This window comes from Mastigoproctus giganteus, chromosome 2, assembly GCF_048544385.1.
Source record: "Mastigoproctus giganteus isolate SK-2022 chromosome 2, ASM4854438v1, whole genome shotgun sequence".
Taxonomy (NCBI): domain Eukaryota; kingdom Metazoa; phylum Arthropoda; class Arachnida; order Uropygi; family Thelyphonidae; genus Mastigoproctus; species Mastigoproctus giganteus.
In genome coordinates this window covers 263897260-263922123 of record NC_143576.1, presented here as the reverse complement: position 1 = coordinate 263922123, position 24864 = coordinate 263897260, and the positions used below count along the sequence as shown (strand labels likewise).

At 39.9% G+C, this 24864-nt stretch overlaps 1 protein-coding gene across 1 annotated transcript in view; it reads right to left on the bottom strand.

The window, feature by feature from the left end:
* LOC150090449 (uncharacterized) overlaps positions 1 to 24864 on the bottom strand; it is a 420985-nt gene that overhangs the window by 326875 nt on the left and 69246 nt on the right. The window contains exon 4 of the mRNA XM_090390317.1: positions 16595 to 16747. Coding sequence (XP_090246443.1) covers positions 16595 to 16747 — 153 coding nt within the window. The remainder of the gene's footprint in view (positions 1 to 16594; positions 16748 to 24864) is intronic.

Below are 24864 nucleotides of genomic sequence, written 5' to 3'. Positions count from 1 at the left end.
CAAAATGACATTCATTTGTTCATTGCAGCAATTAGCATAATGAAATCACAATCCCTTAGCATGTCTTACATTTCAGGACTTTCCTTAATAGTTTCAGGAACTCCCAAAATACAATTTCTCAGTTCTTTTCTCAGTTTCTTTCTCAGATTCTCAGTTTTTTTTTTTTATGAAAACAACAAACACAAGAGGTATTAGAACCTATAGTACTTAGTACCATGCTTGGGTTGGAGGTTGAGAAGACAAAAGAAGATATTTGTTGACATTAGACTTGACCTTCTGTAGACTGTAATTTTCAGGAAAGACATATGAAGGAAGGTTGTTCGAGAAAACGGCAGCTGAATGAATAAATGAGGAAGATGAAAAGTTGGTTCTGTGAGTTTGAAGTTGGACAGTAAATGGATGTTGACTGGTGGCGGCAAGTGTAACTGTTTTGAAAGAGAGAGCAGGAATTATAGAAGCCAATTCAGAAGAACAGTGTCCATGAAAGTATCTGCAGAAAAGGCATGCAGCAGAAACAGTACGTCTATGAGACAGTGAGTGAAGAGACTTTGTTAGAGAGGAGTCATTAATTAAACTAACTGTCCTCTTCTGGATGGAATCTAGAAGCTTGAGAGAGGTTTTGGGGACACCACCCCAGATGTGGGAACAATATTCCATGGTTGGGCGGATTTGTGATTTGTACAGAGTGAACAGCTATTTGGAAGAAAAGTAACACCGAGAGCGAAAGAGAAAACTAAGTTTTTAAGATGCAGAGGAAACAATATTTGTAATGTGCTTGTGCCAAGAAAGATTAAAAGTCAGAGTAATCCCCAAAAGAGATATATCAACTTGCCTAGAAATCGGAGTGTCACTAAAGATAAGCATAGGAGCAGAAGAATCCTTTTTCGAGATAAAAGACAAGATTCAGTTTTAGAAGGATTGAAATCAACTAAGTTGTTTTTGCCCCACTGGAGAATTACATGGAGATCGGCATTTAAGGAATTGGTAGCAGATATTCGAGAAGTCGAAGCTGATTGAGCAGGGCAAAGTTTCTCAAAATGGAAAGTGGAATGCAATGTGCTATCATCGGCAAAACTATGGATAGGATTTCCAGTCAATGGAAGAAGGTCATTAATATATAGGAGGAAAAGAGTGGGGTAAAAGAACTGAACCTTGGGAGACACCAACATTAGTGGAGAAGTTAGAAGACAGAGAACCATCTACCATCACCCTCAGTGAGCGATCAGAGAGAAAACTGGATAACCAATTACAAAAAACAGTTGGCAAACCATAAGATGGAAGCTTAGTAATAAGCTTCCATCTTGCTTGCTTGGTAATACAGGCAGAATATGATTTTGCATGAGCCCACACAAAGGCAAAGTGTAAGATCTTGCAAGCAAGATCACAAGAGAGGAGTGGTTTCTTAAGGGCTGCACTCTTAAACTATACTATCAGTGCATTTTTCTCCCCATCATTACATAGGGAGCTGGAGCCTGGGGATACAGAATTATGGTGAAATCTGTCCAGAAGAGATGATTACAAACACAACGAATTATTCTGCTCACAATCTCCAGGGCCTGCATAAAGGTTTCTACAGCAGCCCTGCAGGTCATCTGTGGAAAACTGCCCATCCAATATGAAATTATATTCAACTTCAGAAGACAACCCGAAAGAAATCAAGGCCATCTCACTAAACTAAGACCAAGCTTACTGAGCTCTGGCAACAGAACTGGAGTAATAATACACTTGGAAGAGCAACCTTTCATCTTTTGCTCACAATCCAGGAATTTCAAAAACAGTATCTAAAAAGTGGTTTAACCCAGGGCTTTTTGCTACTTACCTTATCTCCAGCCATGGTAGCCTGAATGCCAAACTATTGGAACTAAGACATTCACCATCACCTAACTGCAAGTGCAGATCAGCAGAGATATCAGATCACATTCCTAGATAACTGCCAGTACTACATGAACATTAGAACAAACCTCTAAATCCTAACAGGAATCGTGAAAAGAGGGGATTCACTTTCCCTGCTAACTTCAAGGGCAAACATTCTTGCATTCTCTGACTTCACCAATAAGGCTTTCAGCAGAAAATTCAGCATTCAACTACTGGATTGACCTTCACTAACTCATAATCTGGACTTGACTTTCCACAACATGAATAAAAGACTGACTTCAAACTCCAGAAACTGACTAACCTCATTTGACTGCTAACCCATGACTGGGGTGGGACAAAGGATGGGAAGCAGGGAGCAGCCAACCAGGTGTTTACAATCCCTTGGCTGCTAAGTCACCAGTTGTAGCCTATAACATTCCAACACAACTTTCAAAAACCCACACTACAATTATACAGCCGGCACTTGCTTTTGCCAAGAACAGATGACACAGCAGTGGTAGTGAATGGGGAGGAAGGAACCTCCTAGAGACCACATTACCATTAGTAGAGGTATACAATGCAAGAAAGCAAGCTTATGAAAAATCAGCCAAAAAAAAAAACCCCTCTCATTTCACCCCTCCATTCGTTCCAAATGCCTGTCCAATTCAGCTTTAAATTTATTTAGGCTATCAACTTCCATAACAAGATGGACGTCTGTTCCACCAATCAACCACCCGCTGGCTAAAGACAAATTTCCACACATTTATTCTACAACTGTCTTTCCTCAATTTGAATCCATACCCTCCCTAAGGTTCTTAATTTGAGCAATTGAAAAAATCCGATCAGCATTCAGCTTGCTCAACCCATTCATGGCTTTACACACCTCAATCATTTCACTTTGCAGGTGCCTCTCTGAACTTAGGCCATTCTTGGTAAGATGACCCTTTTGTTCCCCTCATCAATCTTGTTGCCCTTCTTTGTATTCATTCTAGCAACTCTACATACTTTCTAAAATGAGGCTTCCAGACCTGTACACAGTATTCTAGGTGTGGCTTGACCATTGCCTTGTGCAACGGGATAATCAACTCCTTGTCTCTGCTAGCAAAATTCCTATATATCATTGATAAGACTCCATGACCTGCCCTGGCTGCCCGTCTGCACTGCTCAGTGAACTTCATATTTGACTGCACAATTACTCCAAGGTCTCTTCCATTTTCAACTTCCCTAAGTGTATTACCACACAGTTGGTATGTTTCACTTCAGTTATTGGTACCCATATGCAGTACTTTACATTTGTAAATGTTAAACTTCAGTTGCCACTTCTCAGCCCATTTGCCCAACTTATCTAGATCCAGTTGGAGTAGCATACTGTCTTTACTGTCGTTAACAACCCTGCCAACATTTGTATCATCTGCAAACTTTAAACCTGATATACTTTCATCAATATCACTGATAAATATACAAAACAACAATGGGCTCAACACTGAACCCTGGGGAACTTCACTAATAACATTTGTCCACAAAGAGTAGTGTCCATTGATTACCACTTCCTGTTGTCTCCCACTCAACCATCACTTTATCCATTGTAGCAACTTACCCTTAATGCCATACCTCTCCAATTTGTACAGCAGTCTTTCATGTGCAACAGTATCAAAAGCTTTCCTGAAATCCAAGTATATGATATCAAAATTATTTTTGGCATTCAATTCCTTTGTACCACATCATAGTATCCAATCAAAGTGGTAAGACAAGACTTCCCTTCAACAAACCCATGCTGTGTGTCAACCATTACTGCAGTATTGTCTTAATGATCCTGCAATGCTTCTTTAACCAGTGACTCCATTATTTTCCCCGGAACACAAGTTAAACTAACAGGTCAATAGTTACTTGTGTCACCTTTTGAACCACCTTTGTGAATTGGTGATACGTTGCACACCTCCAGTCCATGGGTACCTCCCATGAGTCCAAGGAAGCTTTGATGGTTATGGCTAAGGGTATGCTTACTTCCTTTCCTACCTCCTTTAATATAACTGGATAGATCCCGTCCACCCACCCCAGGTGCCTGCGGTCGTTATGTTTAACTTCAACAATTTCTCCTCCACTTTGCTCTTAGTTATTACAAAATCACTTAGCTCCCTGTTAGAGTGTGATAAACTTCTGGCATTCCTCTCATTGAATAAATCCTCACATGCGAATTTAGATGCAAAATACTCATTCAGTTTATCAGCTATCTGAGCATTATCTTTAATAATCAACCCATTTATGATGTTAAGTGGTCCAATCTGATTCATCCCTTTCCTTCTAGAGTTTATATAAGTAAAGAACTCTTTGCTGTTTTTCTTTGCATCCTTTGCCAAAGATTTCTCGTAATCTGCATTTGCCTGCCTAACCTCCTTTGGACTTGATTAGAGACAAGCTTATATCTGCAATAGGCTTCTGTGTCAACTGATAATTTATATGCATCCCATAAATTTTTCTTGTCTACCACGAGCCTCATTAATTCATCTGACATCCATTTAGGCCTGAACCTTGAACAGTATTTCTTAGTTGGAATGAAAAGCCTAGTAGTCTCCAAGATTAAGTGACTGAAGGCTTCCCATTTAGAATTCAACGTTGATAACATCATCAGTTGATCCCACTGTACAGAATTTAAAAACTGTCTGATACCCGTATAGTCACGTTTACGAAAGGAAAAGCCTTCCCTTTAGCCTTGATGGTAGTTGCATCTTTAAGTAATTCCCATATCAGTACATTGTGATCACTGTCACCCAGTGGTTCTTCTACCTGCAAATTCTTAATGAATAATCACTGCTGATAATCAGATGAAGAGTATTACTCCCTCTAGGTGCATCTCGATCATGCTACTGTAGAAAACAGTGATCCAATAAATCCAAAAAAGGTCTTGCTAGTGTGCAAGTGACCAACCCACAAGTTCCAGTAAATATCTGGAAAGTTAAAAACCCCCATTATAAGACATTCTGATTTACTGGCCCACTATTTCTCTGCACAATTGCTCATTATACTCATCAGATTCATTAGGCCTATAACACAAACCTACTCTCATTTTTCCTTTCCCAGTGCTTATGTCACACCAAACAGGCTCAACATTACATTGTCCACCAACATCAATTGGACGTACTTCCTTAGATTTATGTGTTTCTTAACAACATAACCCCTCCTCCCTTCCTGTCCTGTCTATCCTTTCTATACACACTGTACTCCCCAAATTCCAATTCTGCACTGCTTACATCTGTTTGACACCATGTCTCTCATCCCAAAAATATATGCCTTTTATGTCTTGACAAGTACTTCAAGCTCATCAAATTTATTAATTATACTCCTAGCATTGGTGTACATGCAAGTATACATGCACCTGTTTCTACTCTTAGTGACCCTAACACAGCCCATGTATTTATTTGTTCCACTACGACTCCCAGCAGTCCTGGAAATCTCCATTATCTTGCTTTCCTGGCTGATGTTCATTCTAATAGAAGCAATGCAAGAATCTTTTGCCTCTGCCTGTATTCACTGTTAACCTTTTAGTCTAACACAGACTAAAAGGTTAACAGTGGATACTGTTAACCTTTACATACTGTTCCCCACAAGCTAGCAAATTTTCAACCCACCTAACACTGCCTCAATAGCAATCAGAAAATATTCTTGCACCCATCCTATTTAAGTGTATCCCATCCCTGTAGAAGCAGTTTCTCCTATCAACACACAAAGACCAGGCTGAAAAAAAAATTCAACCCTTTGTGCCTTGCACAATCTCTCCAGGGTCGAATTGTTCGACACTGGAGTGATTGTGCAAGATCTGCAATTCTGCCCAGATCCTGTCTGGGCAGAATTGCAGACACTTATGTTGAAGTTAAACATAAGAAAAGCACCTGGGGTGGATGGGATCTATCCAGTTATATTAAAGGAGGCGACCAAGCAACTAAGCAAACCCTTAGCCATAATTATGAGAGCATCCCTGGACTCAGGGGAGGTTCCCACGGACTGGAGATGTGCAAATGTATCCCAAATTCACAAAGGGGGATCGAAGGGTGACACGAGTAATTACAGACCAGTTAGTTTAACTTCTGTTCCGGGTAAAATAATGGAGTCACTGGTTAAAGATGCATTGCAGGATCATCTAGACAAGACTGCTGCAATAATTCAGACACAGCATGGGTTTGTTAAGGGAAAGTCTTGTCTGACAAATTTGATAGGATATTATGATGTGGTTACAAAGGAACTGGATGCAAAAAATAATTTTGATATTATATATTTGGATTTCAGGAAAGCTTTTGACACTGTTGCGCATGGAAAACTATTGTACAAATTGGAGCAGAATGGTATTAAGGGTAAGTTGCTACAATGGATAAAAGGATGGTTAAGTGGGAGAAGACAGAGGGTGGTAATCAATGGGTGCTGCTCTTCGTGGACTAATGTTATTAGTGGAGTCCCACAGGGTTCGGTTTTGGGTCCACTGTTGTTTTGTATATTTATCAATGATATTGATGAAGGTATATCAGGCTTAATGTCGAAGTTTGCAGATGATAACAAAGGTTAACAGGGTTGTTAATGACAGTAATGGGAGTGTGCTACTGCAACAGGATTTAGATAAGTGGCAACTGAATTTTAACCTAGACAAATGCAAAGTACTGCATATGGGTACAAGTAACACCAGAGAAACGTACCAACTGTGTGGAACTACACTTAAGGTGGTAGAAAATGAAAAAGACCTGGGAGTAATTGTGCAGGCAGATATGAAGTTTTCTGAGCAATGCAGACAGGCTGCCAGGGCAGGTCATGGGGTTTTGTCAATGATATATAGGAATTTTGCTAGCAGGGAAGAGGTGATTATCCCTCTGTATAAGGCTTTGGTTTGGTTTGGTTTGGTTTTTAATGGCGCATTGGCAGCTGTGGCCAAAATGCGCCAAATCAAAAATAAAACTAACACAACAATATTGGTCAGCCTTAGAACAATCTACCGTGTCGAAAAGGTAAAAAATATAAACTTAAATCTTTGTGTATAAATTAATCGAGTGTAAAAAATTAAAAACGTCAGACATGTTGTCTCTGTCACCTAAAATCTGACAGAGTGTAAAGGGTTCAGCCAGATTAGTAAAAGTTCTAGAAAAAGATTGTCTAAAAACAGGACATTCAATGAAAACGTGAGAAACAGTTAAAATAACGTTACAAGTCTCACACATAGCCGCCCTCAGCAAAAAGGAATGTGTTAGATGGCTATGCCCTAGGTGGAATAGGTGGAATAGGACCAGGGTATGTCTGCCAGGGGCAAAAGTTGATGACGTTGTAGAGCGGATATCATCTTTTAAGGGCACAAAAGGTGATATAGTTGTACACGTTGGCACTAATGACATTAAGAGTAGGAGACCGGCGGAATTACTTGACAAGTACAGGTCACTGATGAAAAAAAGCCGTGAATTAGGGTTGAAATTGAAAGTGTCTGCAATTCTGCCCAGACACGATAGGAGGGAGTATATGATGAGAGCCCTGTCAATCAATTCGGCCCTGGAAAGATTGTGCAGGGCTCAAGGGGTAGAATTTTTTTCAGCCTGGTCTGTACTTGTTAACAGGAGAGACTGCTTCTACAGGGATGGGATACACTTAAATAGAAAGGGTGCAAGAATGTTTGCTGATGCTATCGAGGCAATGTTAGGTGGGTCGGAAAACTGCTAGATTGGGGGGATACAAGGACTAATAGATTAACAATAGCCACTGGCAGAGGTGAAAGTGATTCTTGCACTGCTTCTATTGGAATGAGCCGCAGCCTGGAAAATAAGATGCAGGATATTTCAGAGACTGCTGGGAATCATTGGGGTACAAGTAAACACATGGGTTGTGTTAGGGTAGCCAAGAAAAAGAACAGGTGCATGTATACTTGTGTGTACACCAATGCTAGGAGTTTAGTAAATAAATTTGATGAATTTGAGGTATTGCTCAAAACATCAAAGGCAGATATTGTGGGGATTTCAGAGACGTGGTGTCACACAGATATAAGAAATGCAGAACTGGAATTTGGGGAGTACAATGTCTACAGAAAGGATAGACAGGATAGGAAGGGAGGAGGGGTTATGCTATTAGTTAAAAAACACATAAAATCCAAGGAAGTGAAGCCAGTCGACATCGCTGGACAGTGCAGTGTCGAGTCAGTTTGGTGTGACATAAGCATTGGGAGATCAAAATTGAGAGTAGGAGTGTGCTATAGGCCTAATGACTCTGATGAGTATAATAAGAAACTGTTCGGAGAAATAGAGTGGGCCAGTAAATCAGAGAGTCTTATAATGGGGGATTTTAATTTCCCAGATATTGACTGGAATTTGGGGGCTGGTCACTCACACAGTAGCAAGGCTTTTGTGGATTTATTGGATGATTGTTTTCTACATCAGCATGTTCGGGAGGCAACTAGAGGGAGTAATACTCTTGATTTGATTATCAGTAGTGATTCTTCATGCATTAAGAATCTGCAGATAAATGAACCACTTGGTGGCAGTGATCACAGTGTGCTGAAGTGGGAGTTACTCAAAGAGGTAACTACCATTAGGGGTAAAGAGAAGGGGTATTGCTTTCGTAAAGGCGACTACAATGGACTGAGACAGTATTTAAATTCTATACAGTGGGATCAACTGATGATATTGCCAACAGCAAATTCAAAATGGGAAGCATTCAAAGAACTTATCGTGGAAGCTACTAGGCTTTACATACCAACTAAGAAATATTGTTCAAGGTTTAGGCCTAAATGGTTGTCAGATGAACTAATGAGGCATATGGCAGAGAAGAAAAATGCATGGGATACATACAAATTAACACGTGACACGGACGCCTATGATAGATACAAGTTGATCTGTAACCAAGTTACAAAGGAGGTTAGGCAGGCGAAGGCAGATTACGAGAGATCCTTGGCAAGGGATGCGAAGAAAAACAGCAAAGAGTTCTTTACTTATGTAAACTCTAGAAGGAAGGGGATGAATCAGATTGGTCCACTTGAGATCGATGGGTCAACTGTTGATGACCCTGCTCGGGTAGCTAACAAACTAAATGAATATTTTGCATCGACATTCACACATGAGGAGTTATTCAGCGAGGGGAATGCCAGAGGTGTATTCAACTCTAGCAGTAAGCTAGAGAATCTTGTAATAACTGAGAGCAAAGTGCAGGAGAAATTGTTGAAGATAAACACAAGAAAGGCACCTGGGGTGGATGGGATCTATCCAGTTATATTAAAGGAGGCAGCAAAGGAGGTAAGCAAACCCTTAGCCATAATTATGAGAGCTTCCTTGGACTCAGGGGAGGTACCCATTGACTGGAGATGTGCAAATGTGACCCCAATTCACAAAGGGGGATCAAAGGCTGACACAGGTAATTATAGACCTGTGAGTTTAACTTCTGTTCCCGGAAAATTAATGGAGGCACTGGTGAAAGAAGCACTGCAGGATCATCTAGACAAGACTTCAGTTATAGCTCAGACACAGCATGGTTTTGTTAAGGGGAAGTCTTGCCTGACCAATTTGATTGGATACTATGATGCAGTCACAAAAGAACTGGATGCAGGGAATAACTTTGATATTATATACTTGGATCTTAGAAAGGCTTTTGATACTGTTGCACATGGAAGACTGCTGCACAAATTGGAGCAGTGTGGCATTGGAGGCAAGTTGCTGCTATGGATAAAGGGGTGGTTGAGGGGGAGAAGACAGAGAGTGGTAATCAATGGACACTGCTCATCGTGGACTAATGTTATTAGTGGAGTCCCTCAGGGTTCAGTATTGGGGCCTTTATTGTTTTCTGTATTTATAAATGATATTGATGATGGTATATCAGGCTTAATGTCCAAGTTTGCAGACGATACGAAGGTTGGCAGGGTTGTCAAGGACACTACTGACACTATGCTGCTGCAACAGGATTTGGAAAGGTTGAGCAGATGGGCTTCGAGGTGGCAAATGAAGTTTAACATTGACAAATGTAAAGTACTACATATGGGAAACAGCAACCCCAGAGCAACGTATCAACTCTGTGGTACTACACTGACAGTGGTAGAGAATGAAAGGGACCTGGGGGTGGTGGTGCAGGCAGATATGAAGTTCTCTGAGCAGTGCAGATGAGCTGCAAGAGTAGCTCATGGTGTATTGTCAATGATATATAGGAATTTTTCTAGCAGGGATAAGGAGGTGATTATTCCCTTGTATAAGGCAATGGTCAGGCCACACCTAGAGTACTGTATACAGGCCTGGAGGCCTCATTTCAGGAAGGATGTAGAGCTGCTGGAACGAGTACAGAGAAGGGCAACTAGATTGGTGAATGGGACAAAGGGGTTCTCTTACGAAGAAAGGCTTAAGTTTTGCAAATTACAGTGTCTGGAAACTAGTCACCAGCGGGGTGATCTGATAGAGGTGTACAAAGCCTTGAATGGTTTGAGCATGCTCAATGCTGATGGGATTCTTCCTCTAGCTCAGAAAAATCACCTGAGAGGGCATAAATTCAAATTGAGGAAAGACAGATGTAGGATAGATGTGCGGAAATTTGCCTTTAGCCAGCGGGTGGTTGGTGGGTGGAACAGACTTCCATCCCTTGTCGTGGAAGTTGATAGCCTAAATAAGTTTAAGGCTCAGCTGGACAGGTATTTCGAACGAACAGAGGGGTGAAGTGGAAGTGGTTATTTTTATTTATTTATGTTACTTTTTTTTTTTTTTTTTTTTTGGCTGATGCTGCATAAGCTTGCTTTCTTGCATCAAATGCCTCTACTAATACTAATACTACTATGCGGAGCCGAGCAAGAACAACTTCCTCTCTTCGGACCCTGCATAGACTGGACTGCCATTGCATGATTACAGGGTTAATACGCTATAGTTTATTCGCGGTCTGTCCGTGCCAAGAGTCTTGCCATTGGGAGTATAATTTACATCGTATTATTTGCCTGTAGTCTGTATAGGGGACTGACAGGCAATGACTATCCAGGGAAATGGCTGATTTGGCAGCGGTATCAGCTAATTCGTTTCCCCGGATCCCAATGTGGCTTGGGATCCAGCAGAAGCGAATGTCAAATTCTGATTCAAAGGCAGAACAAAGCATCTGCCGGATCCGGGACAGGACCGGATGAGAGTTGTACCTCATCGATACTAGAGCCTGTAACACGCTCAATGAATCACAGTAAACCATGTACCTTTGGTAATCGCTATTTATAATGAACTCAAGGGCTATTTCAATTGCATGCAACTCTGCAGTATAAATGCTAGCTTCTTGTGGGATCTTGAATGATAATGTCTTCTGAGGAAATACAACAGCAGATCCCACATAAGATTCTGACTTTGAGCCATCTGTATAGACTGGCAGAAAGTCAGAATACTGCTCTCTATGTGATGCGAAGAGTTGCAGATAGACGGCCGCCGGTGTATTAGCCTTCTCCATGATCTTGAGAGAGAAGTCACACATTGGCAAATGTGCATACCAGGGTGGAAGGAGTTGCCTTGGTGACTGGGCAACATTGTTTACCGTCATGTTTAGTTCATTTAATAGCCCTTGCATCCGAATACCAAAAGGTCTGTTGGCAGTCCGATGGGTGTTATAGAGATTTTCCCAACGTGGCTCAAAAACTGATGCCCATGTGGGATGATCAGGCAGGGCTTTCAATTTAAAGGTGTAATGTAAAGACAATTGCTTACGTCGAAAAGATAGGGCTGGTTCATTTGCTTCGACGTAAAGGCTTTGGACTGGAGATGTGCGAAATGCTCCTGTGGCTATCCGAATGGCCTGATGGTGAACTGGATCTAACCACCGAAGTACACTATCTCTAGCAGATCCATATACCTGGGACCCATAATCGAGTTTTGAACGGACAAGGGCTCGATAGAGACGAAGAAGAGTAGAGCGATCTGCGCCCCATGAAGTTGACGAAAGGGCACGAAGGATGTTAAGCCCTTTAACACACCTTGTCCTAAGCTGACGAATATGTTGAAGAAATGTCAACTTTTTGTCGAAGATAAGTCCAAGGGATTTGACTTCTGCTACGATTGGGATGTTGTTTTGCCCAAGCCTTAAATCCGGTTCAGGATGAAGATTACGTTTGCGACAGAAGTGTACACAAACGGTCTTCTGTGATGAAAATCTGAACCCATTAGCCAAAGACCAAAATGTAAGGTGATCAATGGCTTTCTGCAGTTGCCTTTCAATGACCCTCATATTGCATGAGTGACAAAATATAGTAAAGTCGTCAACATAGAGGGCATTGTTTATTGTGGGCGGAAGTCGTTCCGTGATAGAGTTTATTTTGATTGCAAAAAGCGTGACACTTAGAACGGACCCTTGTGGGACTCCCTCTTCCTGACAGAACTCTCGAGAGAGAGTAGATCCTAAACACACTTGAAAATGACGATTCGAAAGGAAGTTTTTGATAAAGAGAGGAAGGTTACCCCTAAGACCAAAGTTGTAGAGGTCTTTTAATATTCCAAATCGCCAGGCTGTGTCGTACGCTTTTTCAATATCAAAGAAAACTGCTACCAGATGCTCGGATTTAATAAAAGAGTCACGAATGTATGTTTCAAGTCGGATTAAATGATCCAAAGTGGTTCTGTCTCTTCGGAAGCCGCACTGAGTCCTGGAAAGCAGATCATTTGTTTCCAAATACCACACAAGGCGGGCATTAACCATTCTTTCCAGGACCTTGCACAAACAGCTTGTCAGAGCAATAGGATGATAGTTACTTGGATATCTAGGATCCTTTCCTGGTTTTGGGAAGGCAAGAACGATTGCTTTCCGCCAGGAATCCGGAAATTGTTTATCAAGAAAAATTCTGTTAAATAGAATTAATAAGTGATTTTTAGAATGTGGTGACAGATGTTTTATCATTTCGTAGTGGATGTCATCGGGCCCGACAGCACTTGCATGCGTATGAAAGAGTGCTGCATTTAACTCTTCTTGTGTAAAGGGCTTGTTATATGGTTCGAGCCCTTTTGAAGAGAAGTTTAATGGATGTTTCTCACGTTTTTCTTTCAAGGCCAAGAACTCTGGAGGGAATGATGTTGTTGCAGATATTTTCGCAAATGTTTCCCCTAGAGTATTTACAACTGCAGTTCGGTCTGCAATTAGACATCCATTGCGCTCGAGAATCACCGAAGGGCACGGTGGGTATTTGCCCTTCATTTTCCGGATCTTGTCCCAGACTACTTTTGAGTTGGCAATCTGGGTTATGGATGATGTAAAACGGATCCAAGATTTCCTTTGGCTCTGACGTCGGATATAACTTGTTTTTGCACATGCACGTTTAAATGATATTAGATTATCGGTCGTGGGATATCGATGGAATATCCCCCAGGCTTTGTTTTGTGCCTTTTTTGCTGTTGTGCACTCTGAATTCCACCAAGGTTTGGGAAATAGTGGAAACCGGCTGGATGTTTTTGGGATTGCAATTGCAGCTGATTGGACAATACTTTCTGTAACGTATGTGACTGCATCACTGATATGTTCCCGACTGACTGTAGCGATGTCAAGATTTGCCAGATGTTGAAAGGCATTCCAGTCAGCCTGATCAATCTTCCACCGCGGTAAACTAAATGGTTGACACGGTCTACCACTAGTTAAGGTGGTTATCACTTCCATATGGGTTTTCTTCCACCTCCCATATAGCTGAAGGAAGGAGGGAAGGGGAGCAGATAGAAAGATCAATGGCAGAAAACGTACGGGTAGGCATGTGGAAGAAGGTGTTTGTTCCCACATTGAGAAGGGAGAGGTCATTGTCAGTGAGCATACGATCTATGACTCGTCCCCTTCCGTTAATGTTAGTACTACCCCACAGAGTGTTGTGTCCATTAAAGTCCCCAAGAAATAATAAAGGGGGAGGCAATTGCATGACGAGATCGTCAAGGTCTTCCTGGAGGATGTCAATACCAGGTGGTAAATAAAGAGAGCAAACAGTTAATAAGAAACCCACTTTAAGGCGAATTGCTACAGCCTCTATGTTGGTTGTAAGTTGCAAAGGCTGAAAGGGAATCTGGTTGCTCACGAGGATTGCAACTCCTCCATGAGCAGGACCGTCCCCAATTCTGTCTTTACGAATGATCGTAATGTTACGTATGGTGGGGTCATCATTCGCCTTTAAATAGGTTTCCTGTACACAAAAGCACGATGGCTTGTACTTTTACAGAAGTGCCTTGATGTCATTAATGTTTCATCGGAATCCACGACAGTTCCACTGTAGGATTTTAGCCATTATTTTGGCTTGGTGGGTCCATCAGGCGGCTTCCGAGGTGCTGAGGGCTTACTTTTATCAGTCTTGGATTTGTCTTTTTTGGGGAAGAAAGGGCGCTGTCCTGTGTCCATCTCTTCTTCCGTAAAGAGTTCCAAGACTGAATCGTCATGTACCTCCTTGGTTTCGACATCCATTTTTTCTTGTCCTGGCATGGGCTCTTGATTTTTTTGTACTGTTACTTTAGTGCTCGCTTTTGATAGTGCTTGAGCACTGGGAGGTACCGATATTGGAGTGGCAGCTGACTGAGATTTCTGTGCCGGTTTTACTGAACTTAATAGATATCGGGCGATGGGCGTGAATGACTCTTTTGGTGGCACAGTCATATCCGTTTGGGTGCCAATCGAGCATTTATTGGATACCTTTTCGGCGTATGTTGCTTTGCCGCTACTTACTGGTTTAACTGCTTTCCTGGCCTCTTGGTATGAGATGTTAAGTTCTACCTTTAGTCGTTATATTTCCTTTTCTTCCTTCCACCGCTGGCAAGCTCTTGAATATGCAGGGTGTTCTCCATTGCAGTTAATACATGCGGCTTTTGTAGCTGAACATCCAGTTATTTCGTGGTCCTTTGCACCACATCGAGCGCATGCAAGGGAACCACGGCAGGCCATTTGCGAGTGTCCATATTTCTGGCATTTGAAACACTGTAAAGGGTTCGGAACATATGGACGCACGGGGCAGTTTATGTATCCAGCCTTAATCTCATCAGGACATTTAGGTGAATTGAATGTCAGGATAATATTTCTGGTTTTAACCAGTTTCCCATCCCTACGTGCACTAATTCTTTTGACGGCAGTAACTCCCTGGGACTTCAATTCCGAGCAGATTTCCTCCTCAGTAACATCGAGAAGGTCCCACTCTGAAATCACACCTCTCGATGAATTTAGTGTTCTGTGTGGTGTCACGGTTACAGGGATTCCTCCGATTGATGTTACTCGGAGTAGATGTTCCGATTGCCTGTCATTTTTAGTTTCAATCAAGAGATCCCCAGAACGGAGCCTCTTAACTGATTTGGGTGAACCAGCTAACCCATCTAACCCTTTCTGTATAAAGAAAGGTGACATTTTACCAATCGGTTTTTCATTGGTGGAGTGCATGATTAAAAACCATGGGATAGGCCCTGATGGTAGTTCAGTCCGCTGCCTCTTTGACGCAATAGTGCTGTCAGTGTCTATATTTTCAGATAGGGACCGGGTTGGGGGCCCTGAAGGAATATGTTTATCAGGATTCATGAAGATTTTTAAATTGTTCAGTGCCCGGGCTCCCCACCCACCACGGAGCCCAAAGGGACGCCCACTACCCGGCATGCAATAACTGCGCTCGGGAGTACCTTCGAATACCACATCACTGATTCAATCTCTCAACCAAGGAATAATAAAAACCTTTAAGATCTTTTATAGACCGGATATGATGTGAAGAATCACCCAGTCTACAGATGAAGGTTTGGGAACTTCATCCAATATCGTAAAGCAGATAGCTGTTCTAGATGCACTTCATATGACAATGAGTGCCTGGAATGAAGTTTCTGAAATCTTCATTAGCAACTGTTTCAAAAAAAAGTGAATTAATTATTGATGGTAGTCAACTAAGTAACAATACTGATCAGGCTGAAAAGCCTGAAGACGGGTGAACAGGATTTGAATGATTGGGTGGACATAGATGGTGATCTACAAGTTACTACAGCTTAAACAGATGAAGAAATTGCCCAATCTGTTACTGATAATTTCGCCAAGAAGAGGAAAATGAAGATGAACTCAAACGAATTCCAGTTACAAAACGGCAAACTGATGAAGCTACATCCATCCTGAGGAGAGCTTTGGAAGAATCTGGTGCAAGTGATTGTGAATATAGACTGTTATACAATATTGAAAAATCTATAAACAGACTTTGTAGTGATAATTTAAAGAAATCTAAAATAAGTGACTATTTCAAATTATAATCATATTACAAAGTGCTATGTTTAATTAATATGTATTAATATGTAAAATCTATAAATAGACTTTGTAGTGATAAATTAAAGCAATCTAAAATGAGTGACTATTTCAAATTATAATCATATTACAGAGTGTTACGTTTAATTAATATGTATATTAATTAATTAAATTACTTATGTAAGTATAAATTTATTTTTATACTTACGATTTTCACATATCATTTCTTCCAATTTTCATATATCATTTAATTGGTAATAAATCTTTGGTAACATGGTGTAAATTTGTGCTTTATATCTTTATTTTTATAATCTCTGGATAATATTTGTCGATTTTTGCTTATTCGAATCAAAATTCAATTTGCAAACGTGATCACTATAACCAATACTTACATATTCAAAACCCAGTTATTACCATGTTCTCAGGATGTTTTGGGGGCAGAATGAGTTTGAAGTATTAATTTTGATAAGTTTGCATTTTCTTTTCTTTATGCAAACAGAAAAAAGATATAAAAATGAACAATTTTTTTTGAAATTTATATTTAGCAAACTGAAAAACTCACATCTTTGTCACGAACATTGAGCTCTGCACCTCGACTAGCTAACTGATGTATAACTTTGGTATGCCCCATGTATGCTGCCCAGTGGATAGCCCTTCTATCCTTTTTATCAAATGAATTACATGTAGCACCATTCTGAAGGAGAAGATCTACAATCTTGAATACATATTAAAAAAAAAAAAAAAAAACTGTACAAAACACAGCCTTTAATTTTTATTTTTTAATTAAAAATAAAGCTACATTAAAAATGCTGTTAACGTTGAGAAAGCTTTTTAAGGGAGGGATAGCTATCTACAAAATTTAAATATTAAGGGGTAAAAATAATATGAAATGCATACAAATAATTTCCAAAAATAGTAAAATTACATAAAGCTGGGCTCTCTTAAAGAATTACAACAGAAAAATAATCATAAATATTTAAAATCTGATTCTAATGATTAATGAACTTAATAGATTATCAATAATCAATTTATATATCACCTATAATATTCACAACACAAGCAAAGTAAATGTCATTTACACACACACACACACACACACACACACACACACACACACACACACACACACACACACACACACACACACACACAAAAGAGGATAACTGGAAAAGAAATATTACTGAAACCCTCTAACTGTTTTGCAAAGAAATCTTTGCAAAACAGTTAGAATTGCTGTATAAGAAACATGAATAAATAAAAGCAGTCTTTGAGAAATGCTAATTTGATGAAAATAAACCTGCAAAACTACAAAATCCAGATTAACATATTTCACTAATTCCACATTTAGCAATAATTAAATATGGTGGAGTCTTGATTAAGGTAATGGACCGAGGGAACCTTGGATAATCAAAAACTATGATAACACAGAAGGTTTGATAAATTATTAAATAAACTGGATTTGAATACATTAATGTTATGATGTTCTATATGAAGATCAATATGGCATTAGTTGCTAATGCTCCTAAAAACCAAATAACAACCAAGAGGTTTTCAACTAGGTGTTTATTTACAACTGTTTCACAGGTGGGAAGGAGCAGCAACTCCTTCCCACCAAAGATGCCCAGTGGTCTGTACACACAATTGTCTGTTTCGTTCAACCACTTCCTCTGCTATATGTGGCAGGCGCCTCCATAGCCAAGTGGGAAGGAGCAGCAGTGCGTAGCACACGCTTCTTGATTAGACCGGGATTCAAGCCCGTCACCACCAAATATGGAGGATGCAGAAATGTCGGGGAATGACCACCCCATATCCTGGAGCAATATGGCCTTAGTTGCTAATGCTCCTAAAAACCAAATAACAACAACTGTTTCAATTCGTCATTGAACATAATGACATTTAAATTATACAATTTTATTTACAACTGTTTTATTACAAAAAATTTAAAAACATAGTACATGTATAAAAATTATAAGTCAGACAAGAAAAATGTACACTTATAGTCGTTAGCACTACACCTTAATATCATATAAAAAAATTCCTTAATGGGTTTGTTTCATAAAAGCTCCTCACTATTTAGTTGCTATATTTTGTAGGTGCCTAAGTAAAAAAACATTGGCAGGCATGGTATCCTCCTGCTGTGCAATATAACATAAAGCTGACTCAATAGCATTTAGACCTTCCATGTGTCTTTTTTTGAAATTTTTTGTAGTTAGATGACTATGCACTCTTCATTGTCATCTTCATTTCATCTTTTTGTTCATCAACAAGCTTCGATGAACAACAAGATCATGTCATCAGTCATTTCCAGATGTTCATCAGAATTCATGTACTCTTTAATATCCTCCGTAGGACACTCTGTAGTAAGAGTGTCTGAAACAGGAAGGTTATTGGCTAGTTCTAAAAGGATTTCCATACCTCTTTCATCTTCATTTGCCATCTCGTTCTTGTTGAAATCATTTTAGGAGCATAAAATATTTTTCCAGGATTTAATAAGAGTAGATGGTTTAACATTGTTCCATGCTTCTGCCAACCAGTAAATAATGTCCTCATCTAGATTTGCAGAATTGTCTAAGATCTGTTGAAGGGTAAGTTGATTCTGGTTATTGCATGATAGAATAGAATAGAATAAAATCTTTAATTGCAGCAATGATAGACATACAATTAGTCCCGTCACGGCATGGTGGTGCCAGGGGTTTACAAAACATATTTACAAAAGATACATGAGAAAAACATAAATTACATCAGATTATTAACAAAGCACAGTTTTACATTTTCAGTTCGACAAGGATAACCTTCCTGTATTTTTTATTATTGACCACTTCTTGGAGGTCCCCGTTGATGGCTTGCAGTGAGGGCAGCATTTGCTTTGGCAGAAATCTGTCGGTTAGTACTAGCCGGTTACGGTTTGCTAGCAGCTGTGCTGAAGACTGGAGATAAGGGGGAGGAATGCGCCAAGAGCAGTGATCCCAGAAGTTCGGCTCTGTAATTTTACCGGTGGCCATCTTGATGGTGAACAGCAGCCTTCTTTCTCCGATGTAGGACCGGAGCCTGCGTAGTTGAAGAGCTTCTCTGAAAACAAAGGTATCTGGCATTTCTGAATCGAGGGCATACCAAAAGAATGTGTTTTATTGAAAGCTGAACTTGGCATTCAACACAGAGTGGGGGATTTTTATTTGCTAATAAATGAAAATGAGTAAGATGAGTATGACAAATTCGTAGTCTGGCAAGCATTACTTCTTCTCTGCGACTCTCTCTTTCTCTGATGCTGGATTGCCATATTTGTGGATTATGGTTTTATTTCCTGTAGTTTATTGTTGACTTCATTTTTCCATATCTGAGCCCATTCATTTTCACTTTCTCTAACAATGATTGGACTAAAATCAGTGTGTGGGACTATCGTTGTTCTATTTGGCAGTTCTGATGCTAACAGCTGCACTGTCTGCGTTTTCATTGCATTCTATTCCGCAGTGTCCTGGGATTCAGCAAACAGTTATATCAGAGCGTTTCTTTTGACAGAGATTGATTAGAAAGCCAATTTCTTGCAAGAGAGGATGACGAGAATGTCATTTACCCTGTATGGCTGAGATAGCACTGAGTGAATCCGAATATATTAGGACAGAGAATGATGACTGTGGACATATTTTATGTAATGTAAGCTGGATAGCATATAGTTCTGCAGAAAGTATGCTGCACTCGATTGGAAGGGATTTTGAGATTACATACGAAGGGAATACAGCTGCTGCACCTACATGTGATTGGGACTTAGGCCCATCTGTATAGACAATGAGTTTCCCAGTGTGTTCCCAAGTATAGTTGGCATGTCATCATCATCAGCCATTTTCAATCCACTGCAGGATGAAGGCCACTCCAGCAACTTTCCAGTTCCTTCTGTTTTGAGCACTGGCCATCCATTTACTACCCAAAAACTCATGAATTTCATCTATCCACCTCCGCCTTTGTATTTAAGGTTTTCTTGGGTACCATTCTGTTATTTTCTTAGTCCATCTGTCATCATGTCTTCGAGCTATGTGTCCTGCCCAAGACCATTTTAGTTCTTTAGTTTTGATAAGAATGTCCTTTACTTGAGTTTGCTGCCTAATCCATGTGTTTCTCTTCTTCTCTAACAGTCTGATTCCCAATATAATTCGTTCCATTCTTCGCTGTGTAGTTCTCACTTCTCTTCCATTCTTTTGGTGAGTGCCCAAGTTTCACTTGGGCACTCACCAAAAGTTTCATAAGTTTCATAAGTCATGGTGGGGAGTATAACAAGTTTCATAAGTCATGGTGGGGAGTATACATTGATTCATTATTTTACGTTTCAGACAAACTGGGATATTGCTCTTCAGTATGTGACTATATTTCCTGAATGCTATCCATCCAAAATTTATTCTTCTCTTGACTTCCAGCCATTTATCATTATTACAGCTAATAACTTGTCCCAGATAAGTATATGACTCCACCTTTTCAATTACTGCTCCTTCAATCATTATTTCCCTTTCCGTGGCATACTTCTTCATCATTACTTTTGTTTTAGCCATATTCATCTTTAGTCCAAAATCCTTACTAACTGTGCATAACTGATTAAGATTTTCCTCTAATTCTTTGGGATCGTGGCTTATGACCACAATGTCATCTGCAAATCGTAAATGGTTTAGGTACTCTCCGTTCACATTGACTCCTTTCTGCGACCAGTCTAATCTTCTGAAAGCTTCCTCAAGGGCAGCAGTAAACAGCTTCGGAGATATTGTGTCTCCTTGTTGAACTCCTTTCTCGATTTTAAATTTGCTACTGTCTTTGTCTAGTCTAATAAAGGAGGTAGCACTCTCATATATTTTCTTCAAAATCATAATATATGGGGTATCTATGCCTTGTTTTTCCAGTGCCCGAAACATTGCCTTATGCTGTATGGAGTAAAATGCCTTTTCATAATCCACAAATGACAGGCATAATGGTGTTTTATATTCATTTGCTTTCTCCATTAGCTGTGATATTACGTGAAGGTGATCTATAGTTGAGAATCCTGTCCTAAAGCCAGCTTGCTCTTTCTGTTGATTCTCATCAAGTATTCTTTCTAATCTGTTAGTAATGACCATTGTGAACAACTTGTAGATGTGGGATAACAAGCTAATTGTTCTATAATTTCCAATTTCTGATTTATCTCCTTTCTTATGCAGCAAAACTATGATTGCATTATTCCACTGCTTAGGTGTCACACCTTTTCTAATGCACTTTGTGAAGAGCCTTGCCAGTTTTTGTGTTATGTCTCTTCCTCCCAATTTTAACAACTCTACAGTAACTTCATCTTTCCCCGGGGCTTTCCGATTCTTCATTTTCTTCAATGCATGTTCTACCTCATCAGGAAGAATATCGGGTATGTCGTATGTGTTGCTACTTTGCAATCCATCTTCCCCACTGCTGGTATCATTCCCTCGCTCCTTGTATAATTTTCTATAATAGTCTTCTGCTATTTGAATTATGCCTTCTCTGCTGTTTATAAGTACACCATCGCTATTCTTCAGTTTCAGTATCATTTGTCTTTCTGTATTACTGCTCATGGCTGCTGATTTAAATCCTTTTTCCTTAATGCTTGTTCTACTTTTCTTGTGTGAAATCTTCTTATGTCCTCTCTGAGTCTCTTTCTTATGGCTTTGCATAACTCAGTATACTCAATTTTCTCCCTGTCAGTGTTTTTCTTGCTCTTCATTTGTCGTCTTCGGTTCATCATGACAAGTGTTTCTTGACTAATTTTTTCTTCATTGGATTTCTGTTTCCCTATAGGTTTCTTGGGCTTTATCACTTTCAGAAAGTTGTAATATTCCTCGTCGATATCTTGGTCCTGAGCAGTCTGCAGAAGCTCAAACTTGTTCTTAAGTTCCAGTACATACTGCTTTTTCTCCTCCTCTGTTATCTCAAAGACTTTTGTATTATTTACTCGAGTCAGTTTTTTCCTTTTCTTTCCTACATCTATATCAAGTGTACATCTTACCATTCTGTGATCACTTCCAACCTTTCCATTTACCTTATTTCCATTTACCTTATTCAGGACGGTAACATCATTCACAATATATCTTCTGTTAGTGAGGATGAAGTCGATTTCATTAGTTGTTAATCCATTTGGACTCATCCATGTCCACATTCTGTTCACCCTTTTCTTGAAAAAAGTGTTCATTACTGACAGTCTTTGAGATTCTGCAAAATCCACAAGTCTTTCACCTCTTTTGTTTCTTTCACCAATTCCAAAATTTCCTATATTCCTCTTTCTGCACTGTTTTGCCTTTTTCCAACCTTAGCATTGAAGTCCCCATAATAATAGTGTAGTGGGTTTTCTGCTCATCTAGAAGACTCAATTTCGGTGTACATTTCTTCAACCTCTTCATCATCATGGCTCGATGTTGGTGCATAAATCATTATAATCTTTAGCTTGTACCTCTTAGAAATCTTGAGTATGAGTCTTGACACCCTTGGTGATGTACTTTTGAATTCCAAAATGTTGTTTTTAAAATATTTATGGACCAGAAACCCAACTCCACCTTCACTCCATGGCATGTAACTGTCAGATATTAAGTGGTGTAATGGTATTTTTTGACCACTCAGCAAAATATAGATCAATTAGCATTAGCAAGGGCACATGATGCAGGAAAGCAAGCTTATATAGCATCAGCCAAAAAAAAAAAAAAAAAACCCCTTATTTCACCCATCGCTTTGCTTCAATTATTTGTCAAGTTCTGCCTTGAATCTATTTAAGCAATCAACTTCTACAGATGGAAGTCTGTTCCAACAATCAACCACCCGCTGGCTAAAGGTAAACTTTCGCACATCTATCCTACAACCATCTTTCCTCAATTTGAATTTATACCCTCTCAGGTGATTATTCTGAGCAAAGGAAGAATCCCATCAGCATTGAGCATGCTCAAACCATTCAAGGCTTTATACACCTCAATCAGGTCACCTCGCAGGTGCCTGGTCTCCAGACACTGTAATTTGTAAAACTTAAGCCTTTCTTCGTAAGAAAAACCCTTTGTTCTGTTCACTAATCTTGTTGCCCTTCTCTGTACTTGTTCCAACAGCTCTACATCCTTCTTAAAATGAGGCCTCCAGACCTGTATACAGTACTCAAGATGTGGCCTGACCATTGCCTTATACAAGGGGATAATCACCTCCTTATCCCTACTAGAAAAATTCTGGTATATCATTGACGAGACACCATGAGCTACTCTTTCAGACCATCTGCACTGTTCAGAAAACTTCATATCTGCCTGCACAATTACCCCCAGGTCCTTTTCATTCTAGTAGTAGTGGCATGTGATGCAAGAAAGCAAATGTATGAGCTTATGCAGCATCAGCCAAAAAAAAAAAAATCACACCATTCCCTCCAAATGCCTGTCCAGTTCCTCCTTAAATTTATTCAACCTATCAATTTCCACGACAGATGGAAGTTTGTTCCAGCAATTAACCACCCGCTGGCTAAAGGCAAATTTCCACATATCTATTCTACATCTGTCCTTTCTTAATTTGAATTTATGACCCCTTAGGTTCGTAATCTGAACAAGTGGAAGGATCCCATTAAAATTCTGCGTGCTGAACGGCCTTATACACCTTATATCAGCGTGCTCAAGGCCTTATACACCTCAATCAGATCACCGCGCAGGTGCCTAGTCTCCAGCCACTGCAATTTGCAGAACTTAAGCCTCTCTTGATAAGAGGATCACTTCATTTCCCTCACCAATATTGTTGCCCTTCTCTGTACACGCTCAAGTAAATCTACCGCTGTCAGCGTGGTACCACAGAGTTGATACATTACTCTGGTGTTACTGCTTCCCATATGCAGTACTTTACATTTGTCAATGTTAAACTTCAGTTGCCGCCTCTCAGCCCATCTGCTAAACTTTTCTAGATCCTGTTGCAGCAATGTACTGTCATTAACAATCCTGCCAACCTTCGTATCATTTGCAAACTCGGACATTACACATGATATACCATCATCAATATCATTTATAAATACAGAAAACAACAATGGACCCAACACTGAACGCTGAGGGACTCCACTAATAACATTAGTCCACGAAAAGCAGTGTCCATTGATTACCACACTCTGTCTTCTCCCACTCAACCATCATTTATCCATAGCAGCAATTTGCCTTCCAATGCCACAATGCTCCAATTTGTGCAGCAGTCTTCCATGAGCAACAGTATCAAAGGCCTTTCTAAGATCCAATCATATGATATCAAAGTTATTCTTTACATCCAGTTCTTTTGTGACTACATCATAGTATCCAATCAAATTAGTCAGATAAGACTTACCCTTAACACACCCATGCTGTGTCTGAGCTATAACTGAAGTCTTGTCTAGATGATCCTGCCATGCTTCTTTAACCAGTGCCTCCATTAATTTCCCTGGAACAGAAGTTAAACTAACAGGTCTGTAATTACCTGTGTCTCCCTTTGATCCTCCTTTGTGGATTGGGGTCACATTTGCACATCTCCAGTCCATGGTTACCTCCACTGAGTCCAGGGAAGCTCTCATAATTATGGCTAAGGGTTTGCTTACTTCCTTTGCCGCCGCCTCTAATATAACTGGATAGATTCCATCCACCCCAGGTGCCTTTCTTATGTTTATCTTCAACAATTTCTCCTCCACTTTACTCTCAGTTATTACAAGATTATCTAGCTTACTGCCAGAGTTGAATACAATTTTGGCATTCCCCTCCCTGAATAATTCCTCATGTGTGAATCTAGATGCAAAATATTCATTTAGTTGGTTAGCCACCTGAGCAGGATCATCAAAAGGTGAACCATCGATATCAAGTGGACCAATTTGATTCATCCCCTTCC